The following is an 11,701-nucleotide window of genomic DNA, read 5'->3' as shown; positions in this document are numbered from 1 at the left end:
TGGGGAAAAAAATGGTTTCCGGATATGATTGGAATGGTACAATTTGCTGCAGTTCTGCCTCCATTCTACTTGATGATCTAAATTTGCATGCAGCATTTGTGATCTTGTGTGATGCATTTTGTGGGAGCAAAATCTGAATCACACTTCATCGGTGCCTCGTGCATTTTGAGTTTTGGTTATGAGATTATTTGAAATTACGTTTTAGTTTTGATGCATGATATCAATTTTGTTGAAAAGAGGGAATATTAAAATATTTTTAGAAAAAGCTTACAAAATTACATGCGTTACATTGTTTTTTTTGATAATGCAGACTTATATACCACAAATTAGTATTTGTTCAAATACTCTCAATACAACAGAGGATAAACCCATCACTTCCAACTCCTGACATATATATTATTGTCGTTTGCATGTTGAGGACCAGCTGTCGATCAAAAATCATTTATGAAATGAATGAAACAATGGAAAACTTGGCCGTGTATAATTGAAGTACACATTACTTTTTGAAGTGTCCCTCTTCCTCTCTAATCATACTCCCATTGTCTGCGCTAAATTTGTCAATTGTTTACCCACTATTTCTTTCACCTCAAAAGTCTAATCTGCACTGCTCAAACCCAAGAAGGATTATGATTAATGTACGTTTAGTCCACAATTATTCATATATGCGTACGTAACACTTGCGTCGACTTAGTTAAATGAAAGTCATGTATCAAGTTTGAAATCACACCCGTTTTGACTTGTGTAGAATCTAGTTTGAAAGTTTGACAGGCATTCATTTTGTTTGCTGAATGTTTCAAATAGAGTATTCTACTCCCTCTCCTGCACAAGACAAATCTACTCCATATATTTGGCTTATTTGAACTTACATAGGGATTCTTCTCTTCTCGACCAACTCTAAATAATTATGCAGCCATTATTAGATTTAGTCAAACAGTATCTACACTACAACAAATCAGCCTATTTATAATGGAAATTAAGCTTACATTTCGTAGGAAGTTCGGAATTGACGAATCCCATCGTGTTTGCTCTAGTAAGTTTAAAAACCGTCACAATTTTCTGCATGCATCGTAAGTTGAAAACCGTCGCAATATATAATACCCTAACAAAAAAAGATAATATATAATTAGGGATAAACTTTGTGAATATCACCTTTTTATTAGAAATTTGGAGACCGTATATGTTCGATGAACAAATATTTACTATAGTTTTATAGAGGTTGTTTGACTAGTTACACCTCATAAGTGTTTTGAGTAAAAATTCATATTTTGTAATTTTTCTTTCAAAGTAAAAAATATATTATAAAATATTTTATTCAGAAAAATAAGTTTTAAAACCACAAATTTTAAGTATATGGTCGAAATCTCTAAAATTACTTTTAAAATCAAACGATCATTAGGATAATATGTTACTATGTTGTGGTGTGTATAAATAGTCTCCAATATCTCTGATGGTTTTAACATAAATTTTCCCTACATAACTATGCTGGTAATTATAATATTCATCATTTTAAATTTAAAAACTAAAATTATTGAGATAGGATCATATATTATACATAACAGTAAAAACGAAGTTCTGGATGCACATAAGATTTGAGTAGCTATCAAATGAGGGAAGAATTGGACAACAAACTTCGAGAAATTGTTTACAAGAAGCTCAGTGGAAGAAGCAAGTCGCCTTGGTTGACCTGTAATACTGTATATGCGCCATATAATTATCTGTCAATAATGCAAGATTATATTTCTACTCCCTCTGTTTTTTTTATTTGACGCTTTGACTTTTGGCACACACTTTTAAGTGCTTTGACCAGGTAGTTAAAAATATTATTTTTTAAAATTTCTTTTTCTGAATAATAATATATAATCAAAACTTTTATTCAGAAAAAGAAAATTTTAAAAATAATATTTTTAACTACCCGATCAAAGCACTTAAAAGTGTGTGCCAAAAGTCAAAGCGTCATTGTTTTCTCTTTAGCTTCTTCTAAAGTAGCTTATTAAAGTAATTTAGACTAATCTTTAATTCTTAATTCTGTCCCACTTTTTCAAACTTTTCGAGAGCTATTGCTCCAAGCGAACCAATCCACTTCGGTTTTATGTTTTAATATAAAATACCAAGAAAATAACGTTATTGCATCCGTATGAAACTGTTGCATGAATGACAGACAGTATGAACATAGTATATACTGTACCTCAAGTTTCTATTTATAAGTGTGCTGTTTATACACGAAAATTATACATTACGAGTGCGGTTTTGCATCATGCTCCGATTATCTTTGAAAAAAGCAGCCTCCTTTTGGGTCTGTTTTTATTCGTAAAAGAGGTAGAAAATTATTTATATAAAGAATCAGAAGTTTATCATGCTGCCACCACACTCTGCAGCCGGTAAAACCAAAATCATCTCAATTATTTGACTAGTTTTCTAGCATCAAATCACATAGTAGTCATCCGTTCCACTCGTTTTTATTCAGTTTTTTATATTGTTTGATATATATTTTAAAATATTTATAAAATATAATATTATAATTTACCTTTTATTTTTAATAAAAAATTTATTCGAAAAAACTTTTCATATAATAAAATATAAAATTATATTTTATAACAATCTTAAAATACGTTGAAGACTCAGTTTCAAATAAATACTTCTCATCACAACAGAAAAAGTATTAGATAATCCGGTGAAAAGAAGCTCAAATCTGTTAAGTTTCTAAACGAACATCCATATATTTTTCAAACGGAGACAAGAAACAAATTTTAACGGATCGAATAATGTTCGATAAGACCCTCTTGGATCGTCGGATAAGAGAGTCATAATCGACAGGACCGGGTGGAACTGAGGTTTCTCCCAGTGTACTATTGGAATCCAGTTAGCTAGGACTTTTTCCTGCATATATTACGGTAATGAAAAAAACAGTAGAAGCTACTTTACAAAGAGAAGAGCAAGAGATGCCTTGACAATAAAGTTGGGTGAGCTGTGGGGAGACTCTCAAACAACGAAAATCTAAAGACACTTTCTAAACTAGGTCCACATATTGGCAACTCCATCTCCTCAAATTCTTCGCTGAAATCGTCGCCTAGCACTGCTATCTCCGATTGAGAAAAACGAATGAGTATAATTACTTTCAGATAAATTTAAGATTAAATAGATTGGATTACAGTACATAAAGAGTAACATGTACTACTCTCTGCGTATGACGAATTTAATTTTTGAGACACATTTCATATAGCACAGGGAAATATTAACTTTAATTGATTTGAGTTAATTATATACATATGCTATAATTTTTTGAGAATGGTATAGTAAACTTCCGTAACATTTATTTTTGTATTAAATAATATAAAATTCTTTATAATAATTTATTTATAAATATAGGAAGTGATTTTAACGAGAATTTGTTTATGAGGACAGTTTTTACACTTTTCAAAAATACATATTATCTTTTTTTAAATATTATATTATTCTGCGGCAAAACAATAATGTTGTCAGCATTCTCACCCTAAACATGCTATCAATCAATTACGATAGCTAATTCACAGATACACAACATCTCAAATTTATAACAGCCTAACATCATTAACTAAATTGAATAAATGATATTATAATTGGAATTTATAAAAAAGGTAAACATATATATTACTCAAAGAGTAATTAGTACTTAGCTAAAACTTTAGACATTCTCCGTTCTCTCTATTTAGTCATCATATAACATAATGCATTCACTTATAATGATCATTTTAAATAATAAAAAAATATTATTTAAAAATAGAAACAATCATTATAGCTAATCGTGTTAGAGTATAAATTCAATAAATTTTATATAGTAACTACTACGTTGATCAAATGACTAATATTATTAAAAAATACCATGATTAATGAAATTTAAGTAACGACTAATATCTGAAAATATAATCAATTATTTTAACAAACACTGTCGGAGTACTCCGAAATCTTAAACCATTTTCTTCAAGATTGTCATAATAATATCGATAACTCAACGCAGTTAACACTACAAGAAAAACGGGTAAAAATGACCGGCTAAATATGACCGATTTTAATATGACCGACTTCGGTCATATTTAAGGTCAAATCTGAAAATGAACAAGTCAAAGTTTAATATGACCGGCTAATTGTGACTGACTTTAAATATGACGGTAGGTAACAAAAAGAGGCTATATACACACTGCATGAATCAAAGAGAAAATTGGAAGAAATGAAAGAATAAGTTGCGCAGTCGAAAATTCGCCAAAGGTGTATGAACAACAGATTAAAATTGCGTAAGACTGACTTGGGCTCGGGAGAAAGGTCAAAAGGTGATTTATACCTATTATAATATATAATCTTACTTTTAACGATATGGGTGTTGAAATTTTCTACGTTAATCTGTCCCTAATATAATAAAGTTTACTAGTAATAAAGTTGATTGACAAATAACAGAAGCCAGCTTTTTTCAACATTTGCCAGTTTTCATGGAAGGTCCACCACAGTGCTAATTTTTCCATCATATATTTATATAAGTATATATATAAACTTATAAGTATATATTAGGTTCCATTCCGGACACAGAATTCTGTTATAATATATTTTTAAATGATAACGTATATAATTAAAACAAATATTTTAAATTAAATTTCAAGTACATTAAAATAATGATATCCTCTGCTAATTTCGATAAAAATAATAATTAGTGTGGTGTAACAATGATATTAGGGATGACAGTTTTATCCGACCCGATTGGATCTACCCGAACCCGATTTTTTTGGATCTGGATCCGGATTTGGATCTTATTTTTAGACCCAAAAAAGTTTGGATCTGGATGTTAGATGTTCCGTACCGAGACCCGGCCCAAAACCCAAAACCCGATTTAAACTCGATCCGAACCCGAAATCCGAAAAAAACCCGATACAAATACTATATATATATGTGTGTGTGTGTGTGTTATATGTTAAATGGAAAGTATATATATGAAATATTATGAATTATTATGTATGCATATTAACATCTTAATTTCATATGCACAATACAAAATTTATATTCATTTCATCAATATTTTAATTTTCCTAATTATTGTGCATTAAAAAATCTAAATATAATAAAATATAAATGATAAGTTGAATGATTGTATATAATTAAGTTAACATGTTTCACGTGTTTATTGTACTAAATGAAACTTTTAAAATCCTTTTTGTATTCCCAAATTTTTTAAGAAATAAAAAAAATAAGCCATCACATTTTTTTATAGATATATAACTTTTTTTAAATATCCGAATTAAACCCGAACCCCAACTGAAACACGAAAAAACCCGACGGATCGGATCTGGATCTTCATTTTCCAGACCCGGACCCGACCCAAACCGAAATAAAATGGATCGGGTCTGGATCTCAAGAAACCCGATCCGAACCCGACCCGTTACCATCCTTAAATGATATATTAATCACCGGTGTTGTACAAATTTAGGATCATGGATGATATAAAGCCAGTTTGACCATGCTTAAAATTATGATTTATGATTTACAATGACTTGACGTGATGAGCGCTCATTTTAAATTATCTGTTTGAATAATTCTATATCATTGATGACTTATTAGTTGTTAAAAAGATAATTAAAAATTTAATAGTATATTTATTTTAGTATTGAAATTAATTTTTATTTAAAAAAATCATAAAAAAACAAATAAGCTGATTAAAAATGTACATCCTATTGACTTCAAGTTTCTAATTTATTTATGATTTTAAATCAACTTCTGACTTATTACATACATAAATATTTTTCGTTAAAATAGAAGATGGCTTGATACCAAGACATAAAACCCCAAACAAACACGCTCATAAATTTATAAATAAATCATTTTCTTCATTGGTTCATCGAATAGGGATCGAGTTGATGAAAATTTCGTATTAGTTTTAAAACACTAATTTCAAGTAATTCATTGATTAGACACCATAGATCTTTCGTTACAAATAGGAGAATTCGTCGGCTAGGAAGAAGCCACATAGCAACCTAAAAGTTTGTCCACCGGGTATGGATCATGGAGACCATATAAATGGCTGGATTTTAGTTACCTTGATCAAACTTTAACAAATGTTACCAAGTCTACAATACACACATTTTATATTGGCCTGAAAGAGATGTCTTTATATAAAGCAAACAATTTATATGACATGCATGAATTACCCTGTGAAAGATCCTCCACTAGAAAAAATCTGCTACCCAATACTGAATATTATTTCGTGGCGCTTCCTAATAATTTAATCAATTTACCTCACGAGAAAGTTGTATCCTCTTGTTTCTTTAGAAATTGGTACACGTAGGGCTGAGCATTCGGTCGGTTCGGTTCAAAACCGAACCGAACCGAAATAACCGAAAACCGAATTACTGTTTTTTTCAAAACCGAACCGAACCGAACCACTATATTAAACCGAACCGAACCAACCGAATTATTTCGGTTTGGTTTCGGTTTCGGTTTAAAAAAACCGAATTTTTTAAAATATTTTAAAAACCTGTATTACAAATAAAAGTAAATAAGCTTCCAAGTTTCCAATCCAGATTCTCAGTACTCATTCTGGGACTTATCTGCATCTCAGCAACATAACCCACCAACGGCCAGAATCCACTTTTAGAGCTCCAGACCAGTAGCCAATCTAATTCAAAATTGTTGTCCAAACAAATCGAAGAGAAGCCAAACCTGGAGAATAATTGTTGTCTTGCAGCTGATGTTCGTGTGATTCGTGTGAAGAGGTGAACTGTGAAGAGTTGCGGGCTTGCGGCTAAAACTAGGTTAGGCGTCGTTAATTCATTATGTGCTGAGTACTGGATACTGCCCACTGGGCCTGTATGTAAATGTAACATGTATATAAAATATATATATATTTTAATGTAATATAAAAGCGAAACCAGGAGAATATTATACTAAGGTTCCCAAATTAGCTCTTCCGGTATGCTGTTTCTTGCTACTTTTATCGTTGGGAAAATTCTCTTCGACTTGATTCGATCTTTTAGTTTTTCTGGACGACAAATGAGATAACCAGATGTGGCAGGCGCAACATGTTTTTTAAGATACTTATATAATATTATTTCATTTATTTTGATTTTTGGATAATATTTTATTATTTAAAAAAATATATTATATATATATAAATCTATAAATACGTGTCAAATAATATAAAAATAATTGTATTGAAACCGAAAATGAGCTATTTACCGAAAAACCTCAAACCCTAATTCCACAGTACGACCATGAACCGTAATGTAAACATATAATTGTAGTTGCGAACCCATCGCTCTGTGTGTTGAGTTGATACCAAGTTGTCGTAAAGTCTTTTGGCGTAAAAATGTGTTATTAGGATCAGCCGATTAATGCTATACTTTTAGGGATTATTTATACGTCGAATATGATTTCTCATTCTCTGCGATATCTACAATAATCAGTATCTTCTTTTATTGATAAAATAACAAATTATCTGTATTCACATATTTATCTAAAATAAGCCCGAAAGCACTTCTAAGAATTTAGCCAAACATCCATAATATCTTTCGATGAAGAAAATTGCTGAAAGCACTTCTAACTTCTAAGAACTCAGCCAAACATCCACAATATCTTTCGGCGAAGAAAATTGATGATAGAGGTTGCATCAAATACTCATCTCTCGTATCCGGCACTCGCACTACCAGAAATTTCATTATTGCCAACGACAAATTCTGTTGGCAAATTAAGAAAATCGGTTGGTAAAAGATACTCCTAACGGAATACCCACCCAACTGGACCGTTAGAGTAAACGTCGTTGGGAAGCACCTTGCTAACCGATTAAGTGTCCGTAACTAAGTTGGCAACGGAATAGTAACAAATTAATAACAGCATCTTGCTTTGCAAAGTAACCAAAAAAACACCACTCGCCAACAGAATATTCCGTTGATAATTCTAGCAACAATCTACTAACGGAACATCTGTTGTTAGTCTAATAACAAAAAACTATCAGAACTTTCGGTTGTTAATTCTAGTAACAAATTACCAACCCATGGTCTGTTGTTAATTTAGTAACAAATTTCTAACAGAATCTCTGTTATTAAATTAGTAACAAGAAACAAACAGAATTTTCCGTTGTTAAATTTAGTAACAGAACACTAACAGAATAACTATGGTAGTTTTAAGATCATTAACCAAACATCCGACATAAATTCGTTATAAAATTAAAATTTATGGTATTATATTACAGTATAAATTTCTCAATTTCTATATCTATAAAAATGCAAATCTAAATAAAACACAACACTTTTTCATACAATTAACACTTCATTGATCCAAAATAGGATGAGAGTTGTACTAATATTTCAACCCGTCCGATAGTAAGCAAAAGTAATATATCCAAAAGCATTTTCTCCTTCATCACTTTTAACTCCTCCTGCAATTTTTGATTTTCTGCATCGGCAAAAGATGAACTGCAAGGAATAGTCTTTGACCTATAGAAGAGACTTTGCGAAGAACCAACTCCATACACCCTCTTTTTCTTGTCAACCCCTCCTGCTGCCTGAAGAAATATTGCATTTTTATCAACCGGCTCTCCCGCTTTCTCATGAAGCTCACAAAGTGTCAGGAATGTTTCCTGCGCCAAGCAACAATATTACTCGCCAAAAATCTCACTAAACAGATTTTTCAAAGAAAAAACTTCAAAAATTATAACCTTGTTTCCCAGAATTTGATAACTAAATGAAACAACCTCAACGCAATATTTCCCAAAACTTAAATAAGGATGCTGCATAAATGTCTATGTCTAATATACAAACAAAGTTGTCCCAGTAACGCAATGAAATCAATCTGGACAACACATTCAGTCCAAAAAAAATGAAAAACACAAAGTGTCAGGAATGTTTCCTGCCCCAAGCAACAATATTACTCGCCAAAAATCTTACTAAACAAATTTTTCAAAGAAAAAACTTCAAAATTATAACCTTGTTTCCCAGAATTGGATAACTAAATGAAACAACCTCAATGCGATATTTCCCAGAACTTAAATAAGGATGCTGCATAAATTTCTATGTCTAATTTACAAACAGAGTTGTCCCAGTAACGTAATGAAATCAATCTAGACAACACATTCAGTCCAAAAAAATATGAAAAACACATAGCAACCTCATCAAACACAACATTCTTTATAGGCAATTGATTTTACTAGCCAGAGATAAGCTTAAAAATCTCAAGATGGCAAGATGAAAACGGAAAGGTTGATAATTAACTACAAAATTACTATTTGACCATCGCATCAAACACAACATTCTTCGTAGACTTAATAGGAACCTGATCTCATCAAACACAGCGCTGGTAATTTACTACATGCATGCAGTATTGTTTATTTTGTTTAAAATTCAAATAGACTTCTTAACAACTACAAAGTGCAAATTAGAAGCTCCCTAAAAGAATTAAACTATTGGTTTTCCAGCAAGCATATAAGAAAACCTCATATATATGGAAATTTAAATAACTCACATATGTTTGTTGGCTTTTTTTGTCAACCCATATCCTTTCGTAACCGGAGTCCTCGCCATCCTCCTCATTCTGTGATGTGTCTGAGTTGTATGTATAGTAGTGTTGTTTTCAATGGGTTTTTTAGTGACTTGACTGTTAGGAGCAAAACCATCCTCCTTTCCAATATTTGCACTCCGGACGCCTTTTCTTTTTTTCACAATCTGAAATATAGCAATATAACATTACATGACCTATCAAATACGTATTGTATTTAGCAATCTATGGCTATACAGCAATAACATTGAATCTAAAGTTCACCTTAGCAAAACCATCATCACAGTCTTGTACACCCCCATCAGTTGCAACCCCGCTGCGTTTCTTTGGACTCGCATATTGAGAAAAACCAACACCTTTAGCACCATTACCCTCTTCATCAGGGCTTCCATCATTAGTCATGGGCTGATAAAAATAACAAGTTTATTAAATCTAATATACCTGAAATTTTAACCATCACGAAAAAACAAACAGTGCAATAGAACATAGTCATGTGTTTACAGCAATGAACACCAATTTGCTTCCATAAGAATTTAACATATAGTCTAAAACATGTCATGGGGAGCATACAAAGAAACTAAATGTGACTGTCAGACTAGTATTACATAAAAACAGACTGAGGGAGAGGGTCCAGGACTCAAGTTCAGATCTCTGTCTAACTGTATCAATGTTGCTTGCCATGCTAACTTCAATGGAAAAAATGGTCTTTTAAAATTTGTGACCAAGAAGTTGCACAAGTACAGGTATTCACAGGTTGGTCTGTAGAATAACTATAGAGGAGCCTAAGATATAAACTACTTAAACCAACACAATCCATTTTATATCACAAAGTTCAAGTTAATAACATCAGCAAAGACAAAGCTACTTTAATTGAAGAAAATACATACAAAAAGCTCCATTAATCGAAGAAAATACATACACAAAGCTCAATTAATTGAAGAAAATAGTGAAGAAAAGAGCGATAGAGATAGACTATAAACGCTACATAGATACACACATGTAGAGGTAAATGAATAAGCACATACAGATAAAATAATTGCCAATTTCTTCATCTTCATTCGATGTCATTCACCGCTCGATTCAGACTCTTAGTCGCCGCCTCCTTACAAGCAGAGAAAAACCCTAGTTTGTTTGTGTCTCCAACCCCAATCCTCTGTTTACCCTGTATTTATATTTTCCACAAAATACAATTAATTTATTAGACTCGACCTAACATGCTGCATATTCGCAATAACTTAAAATTACAATAATATAAAAATAATTATAACATATATATACACACACATAATTATTTAACAATAATTATATACACATATCTTATAACTTAATTATGATTATAATTTTATAATATTATAATATTATAATTTATGTTCAAAAAATTACATACTTGATAACTAAAAGGGATTATTCGGAAGAATCAATATATTCATCTTCACAATTATTACTATCTTCGGTTCTTGAAGATCCATTTTCTTCACAATAAATTCGAACCCTTGATGCATACTCCACTGTTGAACGTTGACCTATCAGCCCCATACTCCCGTGTGTGAAATTTGTACCCATTCACATAGTGAATTGGTACTGACTTAACCGAACGAAGAGGTCCAAATGAAATCCCTTACTATTCCAAGTGAATTGGTAATGGGTTGCTATTCCCTTACTATTTTGTAGGTCATATTCCGATAGAAATCCCTTAGCATTTCTGTTGGTAAGTTTTGGCGGGCATTTTTCCCTCCTATTTTGCCAACAAAATATTCCGTTGGTAAATATCTGTTGGTATTCTGTTGGAATTTAGTCACGATCGTGTTGACTTTTCAAATATTTGAGTTTCGTTAGTAATTCGTTAGTAACTGCCAACGGATTAGTTTTCGTTAGTAATTTCTGTTGGCAGTATTGGAAATTCTTGTAGTGTCGGACAGGCTAATCAAGTGCTCCTAAAAGTTAAAAGATCACACAACCACACACTCAAATATATAAACAATTAGCTAGCTAGTCTGCATGTGTGTATATATGTAAAAAGCTTACCGCACATACATAAACATATTAAATAGGATCAAAAGTTCCGTCCATGAACCATGAGTAGAAGTTTTCGATTAGTTTATAAACTAGATTTTTAATGAAGACGTTATTTAGTAACGCTGTGTTCACCAACATGCAACAAAGCTAATAAAATGTGCACTAACACAAACACGTT

General features: G+C 31.6%; 1 protein-coding gene across 2 annotated transcripts; it reads right to left on the bottom strand.

The window, feature by feature from the left end:
- Positions 1–8,146: 8,146 nt before the first annotated feature.
- On the bottom strand, positions 8,147–11,072 carry LOC108195780 (uncharacterized). 2 transcript variants are annotated; one of them, XM_017362736.2, is made up of 5 exons: positions 10,895–11,050; positions 10,533–10,669; positions 9,772–9,912; positions 9,475–9,674; positions 8,147–8,593 (listed from the first exon to the last, which is right to left on the bottom strand). In XM_017362736.2, the coding sequence occupies exons 2-5, from the start codon at positions 10,563–10,565 to the stop codon at positions 8,581–8,583; spliced, it is 387 nt and encodes a 128-aa protein (XP_017218225.1). In that variant the 5' UTR covers positions 10,566–10,669; positions 10,895–11,050; the 3' UTR covers positions 8,147–8,580. The 2 variants fall into 2 exon arrangements, with proteins under 2 accessions (XP_017218225.1, XP_017218226.1); XM_017362737.2 differs by lacking the exon at positions 8,147–8,593 and adding an exon at positions 8,602–8,862 and having other exon boundaries at positions 10,895–11,072.
- Positions 11,073–11,701: the final 629 nt, after the last annotated feature.

The sequence above is a fragment of the Daucus carota genome, chromosome 7 (assembly GCF_001625215.2).
Source record: "Daucus carota subsp. sativus chromosome 7, DH1 v3.0, whole genome shotgun sequence".
NCBI lineage: Eukaryota > Viridiplantae > Streptophyta > Magnoliopsida > Apiales > Apiaceae > Daucus > Daucus carota.
Note: the sequence above shows the minus strand (reverse complement) of the source record. Positions and strands in the feature narration are given on the sequence as shown.

Excerpts from the sequence above, each read along its gene's own strand:
- LOC108195780 (XM_017362737.2), bottom strand. The coding sequence starts at position 10,565 with ATGAAGATGAAGAAATTGGCAATTATTTTATCT. Across the intron at positions 9,913-10,532 it reads AATTGGCAATTATTTTATCT|CCCATGACTAATGATGGAAG; the intron begins GTATGTGCTTAT and ends TATTTTTATCAG. Across the intron at positions 9,675-9,771 it reads GTGATGATGGTTTTGCTAAG|ATTGTGAAAAAAAGAAAAGG; the intron begins GTGAACTTTAGA and ends GCTATATTTCAG.